Source organism: Diabrotica virgifera, chromosome 8 (assembly GCF_917563875.1).
Source record: "Diabrotica virgifera virgifera chromosome 8, PGI_DIABVI_V3a".
Lineage (NCBI taxonomy): Eukaryota > Metazoa > Arthropoda > Insecta > Coleoptera > Chrysomelidae > Diabrotica > Diabrotica virgifera.
In genome coordinates, this window is record NC_065450.1 from 31063861 (window position 1) to 31087128 (window position 23268).

Here is a 23268-nt window from a genome sequence, read left to right on the forward strand (position 1 = left end):
CCATATGCCTGAAAAGGAAAATCTTTGACCAGTGTATATTGCCTGTACTCACTTATGGAGCGGAAACATTAACACTCACAAAAAAGGTAGTGAACAAGATTCGCATAACTCAAAGGGCTATGGAGCGCAAGATGTTGGGTGTCTCCCTGAGGGACCGAATCCCAAACGAAGAAATACGTCGTAGAACAAAAACAGCGGACGCCGTCGAAAGAATCGCGTCGCTCAAGTGGAATTGGGCAGGACACGTCGCCAGATTGTCAGACAACCGATGGACAAAACGTATTGTCGAGTGGAGGCCACGAGAAGAAGCACTACGGAGCAGAGGGCGACCACCAACCAGATGGGCTGACGATCTGAAACGTATTGTCGGCAACTGGATGCAAGCCGCACAAAACAGAGAAAGATGGAAAGAGCTGAGGGAGACCTATGTCCAGCAGTGGACGCGTACGGGTTGATGATGATGATGATGAATCTATTTTATCTATACCACTACGAATGTGATTTTAAGAATAATAAAAATTAGCTATACTTCATCTAATTTACTTACCGTTGCACGTCATCCGCGTCATAGCCTGTGACGTCACATAATACCAACACGAAATATTTAGGCGGTAGGTGTGTTCTTTTTTAGAATCATTTTGCCTAGTACACTGGAATTACAGCCACGTCAGCCACTAGACATATTTTATTATATACGCTTAGAAATAATATTTGAAGATTTCTATTAATGTTAGCCTAAAGAAATACACAATAATATGTTTCATTTAATTTGTATAAATGGATTATAAAGCGTTTTTATAAAGCACATTTGCTCGGAACACACTGTAACTGTAATCGAACAAAGGTGACATTTTAGAATAAATTGGTAACATTTATTTGACAGTTGCGGTGATGGCACTTCATATTTGTTTATATTGTTTACTATAAGTATTTGTTTTATTATATTTACTGTTTTTATTATTTACTTTAACGCAAGATTATACCTTAATTCTAGTTCTCTATTTCTTAAGATTTTATTTATTTACATTGAATATTAATTTGTTTTGTTGTATAATTCACGTTTACAATAATTATGTGATCTATTTGATTTAAAATGGATTCAGGATTTTTTTTATACTTTGGCAACTATGTCAACTTAGATCTCTAGCGTAGATAATGACGTGCAACGGTAAGTAAATTAAATGGACTGTACTTTCCTTTAGAACTTTAAACTTGACCTATATCTGTATAATAATATTTCTTAATATTTTTAAGGCATCATCTATAAATACCGTCACAAATGATCAATGAAATTATAACAGCTCGCTGACTCAACCTTATTTTTTCAGACTTCAAACAAATATGTGAAAAACAACCAATGAATGAAATTTAAAATAATTATAATCTGATCAATGATTACACATTTCTTTTAACAATTCCTCGAAAAAATAAAACATGAAGTTAAGTTACAATACATATAGTCCATGTTGTGAGACAGCTACCGTATGAAAAAATTTCTGATTCGGTTTCTTTGTGGAATCATATTCAACAGAGTACGAGGCGAAATTTTTGGGCAGAAATTGTTTTCGTCTTTTTTGCTCGGGAAAGTATTTTTCTAGATTTTTTGGATCATTTTAAACAAAAAAGCTCACCTGTATTTTTCTCAAAAGTTGATAGTTCTCGTGTTACAAACGATTTAAAATCGGAAAAATGCAAAAATACGCATTTCCTAGCTTGAAAACCCACATGTAACTTATTATTTTTGAGGTTTACAAGTGCCTAAACTGAAGTTTAAACAAAAAAAAAACACTGAAAAACTTATGTTTTTAATACTTCCACAGAATGTATTATAAATTAATGTCACTACTGTTGTTTCGGCTAAGTGCCTTTCTCAAGTGATGCATTTTACTGTGTGTTTGCACTTTAAACAGGCCAGAAAATCTTTCGAAAAAATCAAAAAACTGCTTTGTGATTCTTGAATAAAACTCGAAATTCGACTACGTTTATTCAAATGCTACGTCTGGTCGAATCTTCTCTGCGAAGTTGAGACATGGACCCTTAAAACATCAACCGTAAATAAGTTTGAGGCGTTTGAAATGTGGATATACCGGAGAATTCTCAAAATTTCGTGGACATCGCATACCTCAAACGAAGAAGTGCTGCATAGAATAGGCAAGACAAAAGAAAAACTGTAAAAATACGCATTTCCTAGCTTTCCTATATTTTTTTTAAACTCTTTTTGAGTTATCCGTGCTTGAAAATTGGCCATTTTCATTGGAACATAACACCTATTCGAACGGTTTTTTGCGAATACCTTAAAACTATGCATCTACCTAAAAAAAACTATATAAACCATTTTGTAGCTTATAAAAAACAAAGAGACTCGTTCCTTCACTAATCTTCTAGCTATAATACAAAAAGAGAAACGGTCGATTTTAGGTGTATAATATTGCTTCCAATACCTTTTGTAGTATTTGAAAAGACCTTTAAAATGCGTAATATTAAATGTAGATTACGTTCAAACTAAGCGAGATACGCTGCAAAATAATTGATGACTAATGTTTTTAAGAAAAAATAAGAAATATATTTAAACCCTCATCCACCAGAATTTAAATGCATCACTTTCCTTCTACAATACCGTTTATTATAGTTTCATTTCTATGTTCAAACAGGTGGACGGATTTAAAATTAATGGTTTTTGAAAAAAATAAGATCAAATTATAGAGCGCATTTTTAACTTTTCTTAAAAATCTACCTTTTTCTCCATGTAACCTGAAAATGATAAGAGATATAGTAATGAAAAATAAAATCAAAATTTTTATCTAAAAAACCCTACATTTTGTATGTCATCTTTTTTTCGTATCTCTTATCATTTTCGAATTACATGGAGACAAAGAAGATTTTGAAGAAAATTTTAAAAATGCAAAATTTGATCATATTTTTTTCAAAACCCATTCATTTTAAGCCGTCCAACTTTTTTTTGAACATAGAAATACACTATAATAAAAGATATTGTAGAAGAAAAACGATGCATTTAAATTCTGGTGGATGAGGGGTTTAAATATACTTCTCATTTTTTTTTTTAAATACACTAGTCATCGAATTTTTTTTGCACCATATTTCGCTTAGTTTAAATGTAATCGACATTTAATATTTCTCATTTTAAAGGTTTTTTCAAGCACTACAAAAAGTATTGGTACTATTATGTACCTAAAATCGACTGTTTCTCTGTTATTTCAAGTTGAATACACCGATTTCAGCATGCACAAAAAAAAACAAACTTTTTTCACATATCATATCTATTTTTGTATTAAAACTAGAAGATTTATGAAGTAACAAGTCTCTTTGTTTTTTAAAAACTACAAAAATGCTTTATATACTTTTTTAGTTAGATGCATAGTTTTAAAGGTATTCACAAAAAACCGTCCGAAAAGGTGTCATTTTTCAATGAAAATGGTCAATTTTCAACCAGGAATAACTCAAAAAGATTTGAGTTTTCAAAAAAAAATATAGAATAGTTTTTGCATAGAATTAGGTACTCTAGCCAATTCGGTTATTTTGACCAAAAAATTTTCCACACTCTTGAAGGGGTGGGAAACGCCCCAAAGATAAAAGCGCACATTGGAATAGGGTAGACTATGTTTCTTGAGCTATTCCCTACTTACTTTGAAAATATCAAGTAAATCGATGTAGTAGGATGGAATTCGGAGCCAAATACCCTCATAATTACGTATAATATGAATAAGTCCGACACAGACGCACCATATACGACGTGCAGCTTACTTGTCGAGTGGACAGACATAATAAGCCTGGATCTCGCGTACAAAAAAGAGTTGATTAATAGCAAGATGAAAATTTGTTAATAGCTTAACGGTGTCTAGTCGGACAAACTTTGATGTATGGGAACACTGGAAGAGGAAAAGTTTTAGTTTTGAAATAGTTTAAAAATTTGGAACGTTAGATTACGAAACCGTCCAATGTATTTTGTCGGACAGAACATCTAATTGATTTGTTATACCCTTTCATTAAACTCTCATGCAAAAATCAGACTGCCATTACTAACCAACAGGAATCCTGTTATTTGACATGTTCTTCATATTCCACTGATAAAACACCAGTCTGATTTTTGCATGAGAGTTTAATGAAATCAATTGCAAACAAATCAATTGGAAGTTTTGTTCAACAAAATACATGGAACGTTTTCGTAGTCTGACATTCCAAATTTTTAACCTGTTCCCCAATTAAAACTTCCCCTGTTAGAGTGTTCCCATACATCAAAGTTTGTTCGAGTAGACACCGTTAAGCTATTACCTAACAAATTTTCAGCTTGATATTAATCAAAATTTTGTTTTGGTACGCGGGATCCAGGTCTATAATTAACAATTAAAAAACAACGGTCTATATTGACATAAGCTGCGGTTACTTGTCAGAATCTTGAAATTTAATGTCTAAACTCAATTTAGGCATCTTTTGAATTTGTTAAAAAAATGTTTAAACAATTTCTGTCCAAAAATTTTGCCAGTCCCCTTTTGATTTGTTTAAAGGGGACATTTTTGAAGAGTAATCCGCAAAGAAACCGAATCAGAAAATTTTTACGCGGGAGCGGCCTCACAACATCGACTAATACACACGTTTCTTTAGAACAGAAAGGTGTAGAATGAAATGTGTTTATTTGTCACGGTATATTTACAGCGATGAGGATAGTAAGCAAAGCATCAGTGCATGCTTCATTAGCAAATTATGCACCTAAGTGAATATAAAAAGGTCGAGTAATAGGTAATCATTTTAATAAAAATGAAAATAAACCCAACATTCACTTCTCCAAGAAATTAACGCACCGCCACTTAAAAAATGGGTCATTTTTGATGTCTTGAATTTCCTAAACCTGTTGTCCGATTTAAGTGATTTTTTAATATGTTATAGCATTATTCTTTAGCAATATCGCTGTAATAATATTGTTACTAGATGTTGGTTTTTTCTCAAAGTTCGCATCAAATTGTAGAATATTGTATCATTTATAAAATACTGATATTAAAACCCAACTATAGCCCCATGTTTTCTTAATATTCTCTTTTTTAATTTATTCGCTTATGTTGGATAATAAAAAAGTTAGGTTCTTTAACAACTAGCCGTGTTTTTCATCAATACAGGGTGTTTTTAAATAACTATGCAAAACTTTAAGGTTAATTCTGCATGAAAAAATTATGACAGTTTGCTTCATAAACGTATGTCCGCAAATGCTTCGTTTCCGAGGTAAGGGGTGTTGAAATTTTTCTTACAAACTGACGATTTATGTATTGCTCTAAACACGTTGAGATATGCAAATGAAATTTGGTGGGTTTTAAGAGGTAATTAGTGCGCATTTTTGACATACAAAATTAAAAATTTTATATTCGCCATTGGCGCGCATAAGGGTCATATTATCCGTATGCGCGCCAATGGGGAATATTAAATCCTTAGTTGTAGGTCAAAAAATGCGACATAACTACCTCTTAAAAACCACCAAATTTTATTTGGACATATCAACCGGTTTTAGAGCAATAAATAAATCGTCAGTTTATAAGAAAAATTTCAACACCCTCTATCTCGGAAACGAATCATTTGCGGACATACGTTTATGAATCAAACTGTCATTATTTTTCGTGCAGAATTGCCCCTTAGAGTTTTCTATACTTAATTAAAACACCCTATATTGATGAAAAACATAGCTAGTTGTTAAAGTACCTAACTTTTTTATTACCCAACATAAGCGAATGAATTAAAAAAGATAATGTTAAGAAAACATGGGGCTATAGTTGGGTTTTAATTTCAGTATTTTATAAATGCTAGAATATTCCACAGTGTGATGCGAACTTTGAGAAAAAACACAGTTTTATTGATAGTTGGTATACCCGGTATACAATGATAATTTACCTCTCTAGCAACATTATTATTACAGCGATAAAGTTAAAGAATAAAGCTATAACATATTAAAAAATCACTTAAATCAGATAATAGGTTTAGGAAATTTAAGGCATTAAAACTTACCCATTTTAAGGTAATGGTGAATTATTTTTTTAGAGAAGTGTATAAAATAGAACAGTTTGAGTTAATCGATATATTTTTATACAAAAAATAAGATTAATAGTTATTTATGTACCAAGTCAGTAAAGTTATCTCTCTTTATCGAACGAGTCTGATATTATGAGCAGAGCGAGCGTAGCGAGCGAGGAGAGTAACAGACGAGTTCGATAAAGAGTCTTTAGTGACGTGGTGCATACAAAATATTATCGCAAATCATAAAAAATATTAACACTTACTTAACACTTATTTAATTACAACCTAATGAAAAAAGAGTGTATGTACTTTTTAAGCACGTAAGACGTTATACTTCTTTTATTATAATTTTAACGAAATAAATATATTTTAAACAGTTTAGTCGTATTTTTATTTAAATATTAAACCAATTTTAACAAAATAAAATACCAAAAATTAAAAATACGGTTATTAGTTACGTCACAGTATGTTACGTTATTGTTTATGAAGTGTAGCCTTCCGTAGCGCAGTTGCTTTTCCCTTGATGAATAGTAGAAAATGTAAATAAATATATTTGCTAACAAATTATCAGTAGTAATTGCACAAGAGCTCTAAAATTATTGAATTTTTCTCGAGTGACACTTTGACAGTTTTAATTTCACGAGCCAAAGGCGAGTGAAATTATGTCAAAGTGTCACGAGGGCAAAAATTCTATATTCATTTTAGAGTTCGAGTGCAATTTGTTGCGATTATTTCATGAATAAAACTGTTCAAAACCAAAATTTTTTTGTAATTTATTTATGTAAGTACAAATTAGTACAATTAAACACACAGTTGCTATAAATATTTGACGGTTGAAAGTCATCACTTTTATAATTTTTAAAACATTAATTGTCATTAATGTCACTGAATGTATTTTTTTGTAGCAACGAAGGGCATCTGATGTAATATACTTATAGTCCTGTCGCCAGGGGGGGTACAACGGCCTCGTTAATTCAGATGGACTTACTCAAGTTTTTTTTATGTATTTTGACCCGTAGAACACGAATTTTTTGGGTAACAGTTGATCCGGATGTCGATAAGATTGTTATAGACCAAGAACTTGAGGAATCAAATAACAGCGATTTTTGGCAAAACAAAACAATATTTTGTATTTTTTGGGCCATTTTAAGTAAAAAATATTTCTACAAGTTTTTTCGTAGGATGCACAGTTTTCGAGATAAACGCGGTTGAACTTTAAAAAAATCGAAAAATTGCAATTTCTGAACCCGAATAACTTTTGATTAAAAAATAAAATAGCAAGTCTGCTTACCGCATTTGAAAGTTTAAGTCAAATTATATCGGTTTTGATTATTTGCATTGGTAAAAATTTATTTTTTTATTGTTTAACAAAGCTATAAACACGTAGGGTTTCCCGTGCTTTTACATGCGTTTTACCGCATGTAACGTAGAAATAGTCTTGATTGCACTAGTACCTATTCTACCTACTCGTTCGATTTTAAATGAGAAATCATAGAAACATCACTCACGCACTAGTTGTTTGTAGCTTTGTTTAACAATAACACAATAAATTTTTAGCAATGCAAATAATCAAAACCGACATAATTTGACTTGAACTTTCAAAGGCGCTAAGCAGAATTGCTATTTTATTTTTTAATCAAAAGTTATTCGGGTTTAAAAATTGCAGTTTTTCGATTTTTTGAAAGTTCAACCGCGTTTATCTCGAAAACTGTGCATCCTACTAAAAAACTTGTAGAAATATTTTTTGCTTAAAATGACCCAAAAAATACAAAATATTGTTTTGTTTTGCCAAAAATCGCTGTTATTTGATTCCTCAAGTTCTTGGTCTATAACAATCTTATCGACATCCGGATCAACTGTTACCCAAAAAATTCGTGTTCTACGGGTCAAAATACATAAAAAAAACTTGGGTAAGTCCATCTGAATTAACGAGGCCGTTGTACCCCCCCTGGCGACAGGACTATTAACAACGGGCAATTATCAAAAATTATCGATTTAATTCAGATTTCTGTAGCTTTCTATTGGTCAGAATCTCCTATGAATGAAATAATCAGTAGTAATTGCACAAGAGCTCTAAAATTATCGAATTTTTCCCGAGTGACACTTGGACAGTTTTAATTTCACGACCCGAAGGGGAGTGAAATTATGTCAAAGTGTCACGAGGGCAAAAATTCGATAATAATTTTAGAGATCGAGTGCAATTTGTTGCGATTATTTCATGAATAAAACTGTTCAAAACCAAAATTTTATTTTAATTTATTTATGTAAGTACAAATTAGTACAATTAAACACACAGTTGCTATAAATATTTGACGGTTGAAAGTCATCACTTTTATAATTTTTAAAACATTAATTGTCATTAATGTCACCGAATTTATTTTTTCTAGCAACGAAGGGCATCTGACTTAATATACTTGACGACGGGATATTATAAAAAATTATCGGAAACGATATCACAAGAGAGTGAGAATAAATTGAAAATAATGCGACAGTTTTTCGAAAATTTGTTGTCTGGCAATAGACAAGAGAGCCCGCAGGGCTCGAGTGGCTATTTCCCAATGACAACAAATTTGAGTAAAAATGAAGCATTATTTTCTTATTTATTCTGTCATACTGTCGTGTGCTATTCGTAAGATTATTTTTTAATACGTATATTATGGATATATTCTTAAATGTGACAGTTGTCGAAACTAGGAAACTGGTTGCCATTAAACAGAAACAATCTACTTAAAAAAATTCTATCGGTAATTTTCTACAGTAGATAATTCTCAGTATAATTTTAATCTGATTGGACAGAATTAAACACGTGATCAAATATCTTTCTATACGATTGGAAGTTAAAATCATTAAAAAATAATCAGTTTAATTTTTATTTCTGTAGCTTTCTGTTGGTCAGAATCTCTTATGAATGAAATAATTATTAATATCTGTCACCGTCCTATATTTTATATAATCGAATTAACAAAAACACCATTTCATAATATATTTGCATTAATACAAAACTTACAAGATTTAAGAATTTTATCAATTTTAGACGAAATAAAAATTTCGTATGACAGTAATGACGATGACAGAATGCTTTTGCATGATGGCCGATTTCGATCTTTAATCGATAGTTATTCAAGTAATCAATATTGAATAAGAACCTAATTACTATATCTGTAAAGTTTCGATTTATATTTTATGAATATAATTACGAAATTTCACTTGCTGACATAAATTTAATTAAAATTAACATGAAGTAAAACTCCCTAGTGTAGTTGGTATATTTAATAAAAATTCTAATTTTTTTTTTAATCCAAACGGATTACGTTTATAACATTTTTGGATCTATCGGTCCATTATCAGTGAACTCTGTCCTTGCTAATTAGCCACAATGCCAAACACTGGTTAAGATGTCTGTTCAAACTACATATTGAAATTTGTGAAATAATTTGGCTTACATTGGATGCCAACGGATAACTATTAGCAACATGATGCTCTACTCCATTAATTAAGAGATTTTTTTATATATGATTAGGTCTGCATTGAACTTCGTTTAGTCTGTCAATTGACTAAACGATTGACAGACAAACAAGATTGACATACTAAACGTAGTTCAATGTTGCTAATAGTTATCCGTTGGCATCCAATGTAAGCCAAATTATTTCACAAATTTCAATATGTAGTTTGAACAGACATCTTAACCAGTGTTTGGCATTGTGGCTATTTAGCAAGGACAGATAGTTCACTGATGATGGACCGATAGGTCCGAAAACGTTATGAACGTAATCCGTTTGGATTTTTAAAAATTTTTAGAATTTTTATTAAATATACCAACTACACTAGGGAGTTTTACTTCATGTTAATTTTAATTAACTAGATGGTATACAGCCAACCTTCGGGTATTATCCCGTTTTATTTTTTTTATAAATTTAATTAATAATAACGTAAATTTTGTACAATATTTTTAATAATTAAAGTAAATAAATTTTAAGTTCACTCAAATAAATAATCGATTACTGCCATCGACCGCTTACATTCAATCTCAGTTAAAATTCTTCTTTCAGTACAATAAAGTGTTCCTTTACTGCCGCAAATGGCGTCAAATGAGTACAATAATGAATGACTTTAGTGACGGTTGGCGATAAATAAAATTACTAAACCGGTTTTATAGCGTTATACGCCTTTCCGTTCCTAATCGCCACTTCTGTCTATTGTGGCACTGTTCATCTCTTAATATTGTCTTTCCCATATTGTCTTGGAGATACCCTTAATCCATATATGGCTGCTGGTCTTTCTCGCTTTGGTTTTTCTGTGGGGGCCCATTATAACACTTTTGACTTTTATATATTCAAACATGATTTAATGTATGAGTTGTTTCGTTTAAAAAAACACAAGTTTGATTCATTCCTTTGTCCCGACTGACCCTCTATAATCTAATATAATGTTATCTAATTTAATGTTAATGTTAGTAGATTGACCCTATTTAGAAAAAGTTCCTTGACGTGAAAGAAGAACGACACACGACACTCACGTACGAGAATGTTCTAGATATCATGGAATAACCCAGAAATATTCCAGGTGATGTATGATGTAGGTATATAATTTGAAACTATGTATACAATATATTATGTATATACATAATTTTTTTCTTTTATTATTAAATATACAGTAGCCCTCTTGCACAGACCTTTGTGTTACAACGTGTAAGATCGCATAATCCTAAAGCAATTTCCACACATCAATAAAACAGAACGAACCCTTTGTCCTTACGGACCAGACACACGCTACACGAGCTCTGTTTGGTTTCTCTGTTGGGTTTGTTTGTGGAGCATCTCAAAACTAGTTTACTTCAATGTTTTCTTTTTGTCTCCTAAAGAAAACAAGATTAATGAATGGTTAAGTTTTATTTGAAATCGGAGAAAATAAAGGGAAAATAAGAAAGCGGATATTATGTCTAATTCCACTATTTCTGCTAGTTAATAGATAAAATTAGTTATCAATAAGGAAAAGTATCTTATATGACGAATTACATAGAAATTAATGAAATGTTTCTAAAAATTATGGGTTTCACAGAAAATAATGCACATAAACAGGTGGACGAATGTTTACCGAAACGATACCAAGAAAATACCGAAACACAACGTATGCTTCAAGGGGAACGGAGCAAAATGTTATAAATGGCCACGTCATACTCTGTTGGATCCCGTATTAAGATGGGCAAGACATCCTGTCGAAAACGAATAAAAAGGATCCTCCCAGATGAACTCCATTATTAGTGTCTATGATTAACACGAATAGTAGGTCTGGATCCCGCGTATGAAAAAAAAGTTGATTAATAGCAAGCTGAAAATTTGTTAATAGCTTAAGGGTGTCTAGTGTCTAGTCGGATAAACCTTGATATATGGGAACACTGGAACAGGGGAAGTTTTAATTGTGGAACAGGTTAAAAATTTGGAACGATCATACCACGAAAACGGCACATGTGTTTTGTCCGACAGAACAGACTTAAACTCTCCGAACAGAGATTAAACTCTCATGCAAAAATCAGACTGCTATTTATCACCAAATGGGCGTTTTATTGAGTAGAACATGTAGAATATGTCAAATGACAGGAATTATGACAGGTGATAAATAGCAGTCTGATTTTTGCATGAGAGTTTATCTCTGTTCGGAGAGTTTAAGTCTGTTCTGTCGGACAAAATAAATGTGCCGTTTTCGTGGTCTGACCGTTCCAAATTTTTAACCTGTTCCACAATTAAAACTGCCCCTGTTACAGTGTTCCCATATATCAAAGTTTATCCGACTAGACACTCTTAAGCTATTAACAAATTTTCAGCTTGCTATTAATCAACTTTTTTTTCATACGCGGGATCCAGACCTATAGGGACTGATAGTGGTGTTCTTTTTTATTAAATTTTTTTTTTTATTTTATTTTTATAAATTATAGATCTTTGATATACTCTGTATATTTTTTATTCATATAAATTTCTAATTATAGATTCTTCAATATTATTAATGTAGCACAAAGAATTCCAAGTTCTTAATAATTTTTTCACAAGATCTTGTTAAAATACCTTCAAATTAATAATTAAATAACCACTTTATATATAATTAGTTTATTAATTATAATTTCCCTTGCAGAATATGTTCACAAAGTCCCTTATGAGCTTATGTATTCTTTTGAGGTGAAAATTTCCATTACCTTCTTTCCAATTAATTTTTCATGGTGAGTGGGCAAATTACTTTCCAAATTTTCATGTATTTTAAGACTAATAAACGAAAATTAAGTATACAGGATAAAATAATTTGATATCCCATATTAATTCCATACTTAAAATTAATTTATATTTGCATGTCTACTTGAAATTTGTTTATTATGTCTATTAAACATAAGTTCCTTTGAAAATTCCTTTATTTTTGCGTTTCACTTTCCACTTCGGAAATTATTCTCAAAATACAAAGGGTACCCCCCCCCTTAAGACGGTCACACTGACCCCACTCCCTGAAGCGTATGTACGTTTCCGTGTTCATTTCAAGACAGGGTAGTTTTGAAATAAGCACGGGAACGGCGGAGCTTATAATGCTTCCAAACACGTGTGCATTTCAAAACGTTTAATTTTGAAATGCGCACTGGTTTGTAAAAGAATTTCGCGCGTAAAATTATCACAAATACATGTTAAATTTTAACGTTATTTTATTTTATTTAAACTGTTATCACAAATGGCTCTTATCTGCAGAATAACAAATATCATTCGTTGGATCTGTCGAAACAAAACAATTTTGTAACCAAAGTTTCCTTCTATTCTTCTTTATAAATTTTCAAAATACTCAAAGTAGTACCAAAATGTCCTGTATTAAAGTAAACAATTATGATATACATTTTTTAGTAATGCACAATAAAACTTTAGTATTCTATTAAAAACATATTTTAGTTTCAGCTAAAAAATTATTCATACTGTCTCTGCTACCGAAATTTTTTAGTCGCCATTGTTCATACAAATAACTTTCTTGACGATCAAGAGGATTTTTTGAGCATTAGCTAATATCACATAAACATTTTCCTCACAATTTTCCATAATACTGAATTCATGATGCTGCAGCTGTCAAGCCAGCTTCAACGTCGCAGCAACGTAGTAAACTTAAAAACTGAGCCACATTTTCTCTATGTGAATGAGTGAAATTAATGACTATCACAACATTTAAACCTCTTTTAATAATGATGAGGTTTTTAAAGTACTGCTTGTTGCTTTCAAAAATTTAATACTTATTTTTGCCTTACAATTGAAGTTTCTAGGTGCTCTTTTTATTTTGTTTTTTGACTTGTTCTTTTCTGCTAGCTGACAAACATATCGTTGAGCGAAACTCAAATCATATAGGTGTAGGATAGCGCCTCTTCATTATCCAATTTGTTTTGGTTTCTGCAGAAAATTTGTTAATAATATAAGCACAAATGTCATCGTAGTTACCGGTATAAGATAACGAACACTGAACTTTGCACTTATAGTTACTGTTTTCTTCAAATGAGTTTTCTTCAAACAACAGAATTTCAAAATCTTGCGACATATTTTTTTTTAATGTAATATTTACAATCTGTCCTCAACTAAGAACAATAGGTAAATTATTTGATAAAAATTAAAAATTTTACCTGTAGAGGGAGATCCAGTGATCACCCTCTTTACATAAATTAAATTAAAACAAATTAAAATAAGTTTAATAGAAAATAAAAAGGAAAAGATTTCTCTCATTGGCTGTATACCATAATAAAAAACTTAATAAGGAAGTAAAACTTCACTTGTAGGTAAATGGTATATAAATTTTTATTAAAATTTTATCTAAAATGATCCAAATTGGATAAAAGTGGGTACATCTATAGTACAAAAATCACACAAACGTTTTCAGACCAATCAGTCCATCATCAGGTGGTAGAAACCTAAAATAAGCAAACCACTGCATTAAAAAAGGCCAAGATGAAATTTTGACTGTTTAAAAGTTAGGAAAATTAAAACATGTGGTTACTTACTTTAGATCCAAAGTAGTTGGAACTAGCTACATAGATAGGTCAAAAGACCTTAATTTTACAATAATTATGCCACTTCGGCTACAACAATGTCGACAATAAGTCGATGTTTAAAGGATTTAAAAATGCAACGTTATTATAATGTGGTCTTCATCTTGGCTTCAAACTGACAGACTCAAATATGACATTAAACGAAAATTGACAAGACCTTCTAGGTAGGGAATTTTATGTGTATGCAGTTATTTTGTATTTTAGAAATGCAAAAATATTATTACTTAAATAAATGAATTTAATTAGCTATTTATTTAAGTAATAATATTTTTGCATTTCTAAAATACAAAATAACTGCATACACATAAAATTCCCTACCTAGAAGGTCTTGTCAATTTTCGTTTAATGTCATATTTCAGTCTGTCAGTTTGAAGCCAAAATGAAGACCACATTATAATAACGCTGCATTTTTAAATCCTTTAAACATCTACTTATTGTCGACATTGTTGTAGCCGAAATGGCATAATTATTGTAAAATTAAGGTCTTTTGACCTATCTATGTAGCTAGTTCCAACTACTTTGGATCTAAAGTAAGTAACCACATGTTTTAATTTTCCTAACTTTCAAACAGTCAAAATTTCATCTTGGCCTTTTTTAATGCAGTGGTTTGCTTATTTTAGGTTTCTACCACCTGATGATGGACTGATTGGTCTGAAAACGTTTGTGTGATTTTTGTACTATAGATGTACCTTGTTTTATCCAATTTGGATCATTTTAGATAAAATTTTAATCAAAATTTATATACCATTTACCTACAAGTGAAGTTTTAGTTCCTTAGTAAAAATGAGCTTAGTTATCACAGATTATTCGAATCTTCTTGCTAGGTTCACTACTTTGAATCTCTTCAGGCGTCGTACACCATTGTGGTCATCAGTGAGGTTGCTGGCTAACTCGTTTGGATGAGATTCTAGTCTCTTGGAATATTTTTTGTAATATTCTGTTACTACTGTTTTTATGGATGGCACATTGAGGTCTTGCTCTATCACATAGTTTGGCACGTACCAAGGGGCATTCAGCATTGTTCTAAGGACTTTGTTCTGGAATCTCTGCAGTATTTCTAGCTTAGTTTGACTGGCTGTCCCCCAAAGTTGGATACCATAGGTCCACACTGGTTTTAATATAGTTTTATATATCAGCAGTTTGTTTTTAAGTGATAGTTGAGATTTACGACCGATGATCCAGTACATTTCTCGGAATTATATTCCTAGTTGTTTTCTTTTTGTAAAAATGTGCTTTTGCCAAGTTAATCTCCTATCAAGATGGATTCCTAGGTACTTGACAGTATCGGTTTGTGGGAGTTGCGTTTCATTTAGTGTTACAGATGGACATGTTTGTCTTTTCATGGTGAAGGTTACATGGGTAGATTTACTCTCATTCGCCTTTTTCTTACATTTTTTAAGCCATCTTTGTATATTATTAAGGTCTTTTTGAAGGGTTATGTATGCTGTATTTGGATCATGGTGAGAGGCTAGTATAGCAGTGTCATCAGCAAAAGTTGCACAGGTTGTTGTGTTACTTGTGGGTAGGTCAGCAGTGTAGAGCAAGTACAATATCGGTCCCAAGACACTTCCTTGTGGTACTCCGGCTTTTATTGGTCTTAGGCTTGTGTATTCATTATCCTGCTTGACTAGGAAATGTCGGTTGGAAATATACCTTTTTAGGATTTGATAAAAAATGGGGAAGGTTTTTCTTTAGTTTAAAGAGCATACCAGCATGCCATACCTTGTCGAAGGCCTGTCCAATGTCCAGGAATGCAGCAGAACAATACCTTTTATTTTCTAGATCACTTCTGATGTGTTTTACCAGTCTATATACCTGTTATATCGTTCCGTGTTGTGTTCTGAACCCAAATTGGTGTTGGGGAATTAGTTTCCTTTATTCTATAACTGGGGATAATTGTTTAAGGAAAAGCTTTTCCAAGATTTTTGATAGAACAGGTAGCAGGCTTATTGGTCTGTATGAAGTCACCTGAGTTTTATTTTTCTCTGGCTTAGGTATGAGAATAATTTAAGCAACTTTCCATTGTTCTGGGTAGTAACCTAGCCTAAATATTGCATTAAATACTTGCGTTATCATTTTCAGACCTTTGCATGTCAATTGCTGCAGTACTTTCCCGTTGATCAGGTCATACCTTGGAGCTTTTTTTGGATTGATTTCATGCTGGATCATATTTCTAACTTCTTTAGTGGTGATTTTTTGTATAGGTAAGTCCATCTGGTAGGGCGATTCCAGGAAGTCATTTATTTCTTCCTCTGTGTCACCATCTTCCATGGGATGTGGCTGGAATACATTAGTGAGGTGACTTTTTATTTCTACACCAGTTTCCCTCTTGGTTTAGTATTGGTGGTATTTGTTGTTTCGGGTGTTTGATTTTTCTAGTGGCCTTCCAAAGGGCATATTCACTATCTGCGTTTGCTGATAAACCTGTAAGATATTCTTGTATTTTATTATTTTTGATATTATGCAATTGTAGTTTAATTTCCTTAATGATTTTATTTAATTTCGTCTTGTTCTCAGGTGTTCTTTTTCTTCGCCACTCCTCCTTTATTTTTCTCTTTCTAGCAAGCATTTCCTTTATTACAGTTGAGCAATGCTCTTTAAATTATGTTTGGTAGCAGTCAGGGGTAGCATATACCAAGCAGCTTTTTGTATAGATTTCTGAAGATTATCTACTGCTGCGTATATGTCACTTTCTATTATCAATGGGATGTTTATGTCAATTAGTTCATCTAGTTTAGTCTTGAAAATGCTCCAGTCGGCTGAAGCCGATCGAAATGTACTAAAAATTAAAATTTACCAATCATTATCAAAGGTCATTGGAATGCCGAATCAGAGCAAACGTATCCTCTGTCCTGCGCGTAGCACCAAAAATTATTGTTTATTTAATAAAATTCCTGAGCGTCGTGGTAGTTAACCGATTTTAATTTTGCTAATTGCAAATGAAAGGTACAGTATCCTTCTATAATATGTAAAAATACAACTTGCTGTCTGCTTTATTTTCAGTTCTGAAACATTTAAAAAAAAATGAATTTTTTTGCGAGAGCTGGATTTCAAAATGTATTTTGCAAAATCTGTTAAACTTATTTTAATGAAAAATCCACAAGAAAAAGTTTTCCTGTAGTTGGCTGTATACCATGTAATACAAAAAACAGTAAAATCCTTTATAAAAGGTATATTTAAAATCCTTTTGAGGGATTTTAAATATACCTTATATAAAGGATTTTACTGTTATTTTTATTTTAATGAAATTTACAGTAATGTTTTATTATATTATAAAGTTTTTCTGGGTGAAATATGAAGGTCCTAAGTGTAGCATAAATGGTTGAAGAACGTAAAATGCGAATACTTGTCTTCTTATGGTTTTTTCGCAATTATTGCTATTTTGAAACAAGGGTGACAATTTTTAAAACTTTTAACTAATTTAACTACGCAACTTTTATGTCAGTGCAACTTTTCTCAAAAATGAATACTTTTAAATTTATAATCAAAAAACGAAGAAAAAATCGAATTTTCCTTAATTTCTTGATAATTTGAATATATAAACAATGTTCCGGACCTTTTTGAGGGGGAGGATAACTCAAATATTATTTTATTATATGAGTTATTTTCAAGAAATTTCTGCAAAAAAATATGAGTCTCCTCTCAACACCCAAATGTACTAATATTTTTACAGATGTGCCCTGGTCTAATATCGCCCCGCGTGAATGTGTTTCTCTCGAAGTTGAACGAGTGTGTAGTGACGATACTTTGGACATCGGTCAACTTTCCCGAAGTAACTTCACGAGAGTGTGGTGCGTGCTTTTTAGGTTTAGAAATCACAACCATATTTTGTTGAATACTAGAAAGAAGAATATTTTGAAGAAAACTAATTGACTGATTGGCGCAAAAGAGAAGACAAACGCAGTAGAGGACGACCACTAACACGCTGGATGGACGACATTAAACGAATGTCCAAGAAATGGCAACAAGACGCACAGAAACGTGGAAAGCAGTGGCTTAACCAGGGTGGAGTTTTGGGGGTTGTAGCCCCTCCTCCCATTAGGATGTACTTTGAGCTCTATTCGCTTAACACCATTACTATTCCATACCCCCCAGCGACCCTCTTATCTTGGGAGCGGTTCCCACCCCTTCAAGGGGGTGGGAAATTTTTTGGTCAAACGCAAGTGGCTAGAGAACCTAATTCTAAGCAAAAACTGTTCTACAACCTTTTTTTTGAAAATATAATATTTTTGAGTTTTTTTTTTCTTCTTTTGTGGCCTTTGGGAACTGCGCCCATTTAGCCAGCAACACTTCTTAAAACCACCGCCTAACCAAACCACTTTTTGAGTTACTTTGGTTAAAAATTGGCCATTTTCTTTGAAAAAATGACACCTTTTCTTAGGGTTTTGTGCCAATACCTTAAAAACTATTAATCTAACTAAAAAAACTATAAAAAACATTCTTATAACTATAAAAACAAAGAGATTCGTTCCTTCATAAATCTTCTAGTTATAATATAAAAGGAGATATGGTATATGAAGAGTTTGTTTTTTGGTTCATGCTCAAATCGGTGTATTCAACTTGAAATAATAGAGAAACGGTTGATTTTAGGTGTATAATGCTACCAATTCTTTTTGTAGTTCTTGAAAAGACCTTTAAAATGAGCGATATTAATTGTCGATTAAATTCAAACTAAGTGAGATATGCTGCAAAAAAAATTGATGATTAATGTATTTTAACCCGGCATTGGTCGCTAGGTAGATTGTTACGCGAGTGGTCGCGCGTGAGATTTTCTCTCACATATCCAAATTTTGCCTTTTTTTACAAAATAAAATTTTTAAAACAGCTTTTAAACTTTTTTTATTAACTAATAATAAGAAAAAAATAATATAACATAATATAAATAATAATATAATAAAATAAAAAGAAATAATCGGAATTAAACAAATATTAATCAATCTCCGTATCTTGATAATTTACGGCACAGCACACAAATATAACAAGAATGCTCTGGAAAAATTGATTGATGACAATAATTACAATTTTTTTTACATTATTTCAGGTTTTAAGTGCCAAAATAAAATTAATTTTTATTTATTTATTTATTTATTTATTTATAAAAATCCAAACAGGTCCTAAAACCTTTTTACATGGACAGTTATAATCATAAACTTTATATAACAAATATAACTAATATATACAGTCATTAGCACAACTATTGATAGGCAGATATAGAAGACTTTAACACAAAAACAGCTAGACTAATGATATCTATTATCCATCTACTAGTTTAAAGTGCTCTTGCACTATATGTCTATAGCAACCAACTGACATTGTAAAATCAATGTTTTTTACTAAATTTATATTGTTCGCTAGTTTCAACATGGCCTCTAGAGGAGAGCAAACAGATGTTCTTATTTTTCCAAACAACAACTGATATCTCGTTGCTTTTCGAGGAACATTAAATGGTATCCGCATTCGTAAATCAATTGTACCTGAAATATTATTAATTATTTTATATAAAATCATTGCCATTACAAATTTGCGCCTACTAGTCAAAGACAAAACTTCAAATTCTTCCCTTAGCATGGTTGATCTTATGGTTCCATAATCAGGCCATCGATGATGTTTTTTGAAATACAAATAACGAAGAAACTTATTCTGAACTTTTTCTAGTGCCTCTAAATGTACTTGAGGTTGTTGTCCCCAAATAATGGAACCAAATTCTAATATTGGTCTAACTAAAGTATTATATAATATTTTTATACCCTTAATACTAGTAAAATCGCAAGTTTGTCGACATATAAAACCCAGCATACGGTTCGCTCGTTTTGCAGCTTTACCAATATGTGTAGCAAATGACAGTTGATTATTATAAATCAAACCCAAATCCTTGACCTCACTGGTCCTTTTTAAAACATTCAGTCCTATTAAATAATCAAATACTATTGGTTCTCTTTTACGGGTAATAGACATAACGTAGCACTTATTTATATTGAATTTGATCTTATTATTGTCACCCCATAATAAAATGTTCTCAATATCCCTTTGAATCATTACGCAATCCCTAACAGTTTGAATTATTTTGAATAACTTAAAATCATCTGCAAATAATAAGTAATCTGAATACTGGATGACGTTTGCTAAATCATTTATAAACATTAAGAACAAAAGTGGTCCAAGATTAGACCCTTGTGGTACTCCCGAGTTAGCCTTAAATTTACCAGAAGTATTTCCATTGTGTTTTACAACAAAACTCCTATTCTGCAAATAACTTTTAAATAACTTTATTAGATTATCAGATAAGCCAAAATTACATAACTTTCTTAAAAGAACATCGTGTTTTACTTTATCAAAGGCTTTTTCGAAATCCGTATACACTACATCCAATTGCAATTGTTTTTCTAACGCATTGTTTGCAGACTCGGTGAATGAAATAAAACTTGTGTTTATCGAGCGACCCGACATAAAACCATGTTGATGATCATTAATACTATTTTTGACGTGATTATATACATGAGCATGCAATATTTGTTCGAAAATTTTTGATGGAGCACACATAATAGCGACTCCTCTATAATTTTCAATATCTCTTTTGTTACCCGCCTTAAATATTGGAGTAATTGAAGATAGTTTCCATTTTTCTGGAAATTTTGAATAAGTTATTATTAGATTAAAAATATGTAATAATGGTAACTTTAACCACTCTTGGCATGCCTTTAAAATATACGGGGGGATGCCATCTATACCGGCAGCTTTCTTTGGTTTCAGCTTTTTGACTGCATTATCATAATCTACGCTTGTTATTGATGGTAAATTCAAAACATTGTTATTACTAACAATATTTGTAAAATTAGTGTTATAGCTAGAAATGTCGGTAGAATAAACAGATTCAAAATATTTCGCAAACTCATTAGCAGTATCACTCTGATTTATTTCTTTACCCCCAAAATAAAATATTTCTGTTTGATTAGACTTAGAATTCTTATTATTAATGAAATTCCAGAAATTGTTAAACTCATTTTCTATATTTTCCTCAATTTGCCGTATATATTTCCTGTGCTCTATGTTAATTAATGATTTCAGTTTTTTTCTGGTCTCTATAAATTGATTGTTAAAATAAATTGAAACATGTCTTAACTTTCTAAAATTATTTTTTTGTTTGAGCAACTTTTTGATATCAGGCGTAAACCATTTCGGAAAATTAGAATAATTCTTGTAAATATTATATTGTGGTACAGATCCTTCAAATATATTAAGTACTTTTGAGTAAAAGATATCTAGAGCTTTATCTACCTCTATTTCCTCTGTTACAGCTTCCCACGTCATATTTCTCATCAAATCACACATCAAATCAAAATTTGCTTTTTTAAAATTAAATCTATTACCAACTAACTTATCTGTTTGTCTAAAACTTGATACTGTAAATGAAAGTTGAATTTCCAGAGATGGATGTAATCTATCTTCCTTTACTAACGGTAACTGCTCTTGACATACCTTACAACTATTTATATTATCTGCAGATGCTACTACTTGATCTAAAGTTTTGCCCTGCCAGTTTTTTACATTGTTATAAAGCAAAAATGAATTAAAATTTAAAAACTCAATCATACTTTTAAACTTAGCACTTCCATTAGTAAAATCTAGATTTTCGGTTCCTTTAATTTCTGCAATATTGAAGTCGCCAAAAATAAACGTGTTATTAATATCAGTAATATGTGTTTGTAACAATTCGAAGCAATTCGCATAGTCATGTAATTTACAATCTGGTGGAATATACACTCCAATTAATTTTATACTTAATTTGTTATTAACTTTTAAATCCGCAACCAAAATTTCAAAAGATGAACAATGTTGTGTTACTTTTAAAATCTTATGCTCCTTTTTTATTACCATTAATACTCCTCCTCCCTTAGTTTTGCCAGAAATCTCCTGGTTTCTGTCAGATCTCAATAAGTTAAATACATTTATATCAATTAGTTCTCCATCAACCATATCCTCCCGAAGCCATGTTTCTACAGCTACTACTACATCATAATTACCTTCCAAGCAATTTTTATAGAATTCCGCAGTTTTCGTGTTAAGTCCCCTACAATTCTGAAAGTTTATGTGAATCCCTGTCATGAATTGAGTTGTCCCCTGATATCAAATCCTAATCATATTATATTTATTATTTAATATATATTTTTTTTACACCTATTTTATTTCTACTATACCGTAGTAAATTCTTTTCATACATTTTTGACAAACCAAATAACTTAAAACAATAATTGAAATAATTTAAAACATCCAGTTTTTCTATAAGTAACTCATTAACAACATCAATATTTTTATCCTCTTATAAACTACAAACCAAAATCAACGAATTTAAGTTCCAAATTAATATATCTAAATTACTATCAACAAAAACTTATCAGTCACTAATATACACATTACAGAAACTTTGAGTATAAAGTAGCCCACACACGTTAATTGTCAAGATCCGATTCGCAAGTAATCACTTTAATTTCATCATTCTTCTTTATAAATACTCTACCATCGTAACTCCATGCCTCAGTCTTCCCGAACTTACTCCTTGCCTTCTTCAATAATGAATACCTATGTTTCGTTAGATCTTCATTCACAAATATTTTTGTTTCTCTTAATTGTCTTCTAGCACTTAGAATTTCCTTTTTCTTCAAATAAGAACTAAAGTCTACCACCACTGTTCTCGATTTATTAGTTTGCAAGTTTAATTTACCTTGTCTGTATAAATTAGAAATTTCGCTGGAATTGCATTTTATTTTCAATGTGTTGTTTATAATATTTATGACAACGGACATACATTTATGTACAGTTCGTAACGGGGGTGGTCGCTTGATGAGAGAATGTCTCACTTGAAGCGCGCTGACTCAACAATTGGGTGATATTAGGTCAACTGAGTCACTATCTAAGCGGACGAGTCTATTAGATTGTCGAGGGAGGATAGTTAAGAGACTAGAAGGAACTACAGAGCGTATAATTTCCCAGAAAAAAAATTTTGTGCAATTTGCTGAAATCGTGAGAGAAAATCTCATATAGCGACCACTGGCGGGTTAAGAAAAAATGAGAAGTATATTTAACCTCTCATCCACCAGAATTTAAATGCATCGTGTTCCTTCTACAATACATTTTATTATAGTGTTATTTCTATGTTCAAAAAGTTGGACATATTTAGAATGAATGGTTTTTGAAAAATATAA

The 23268-nt window shown here is 31.4% G+C and overlaps 1 protein-coding gene across 1 annotated transcript in view; it reads right to left on the reverse strand.

Moving 5' to 3' along the window:
• Window positions 1–22171, reverse strand: part of LOC126890119 (uncharacterized) — a 33315-nt gene extending 11144 nt beyond the window's left edge. Inside the window, exon 1 of the mRNA XM_050658967.1 lies at window positions 20797–22171. Coding sequence (XP_050514924.1) covers window positions 20797–22171 — 1375 coding nt within the window. The remainder of the gene's footprint in view (window positions 1–20796) is intronic.
• Between the last annotated feature and the right edge of the window lie 1097 nt (window positions 22172–23268).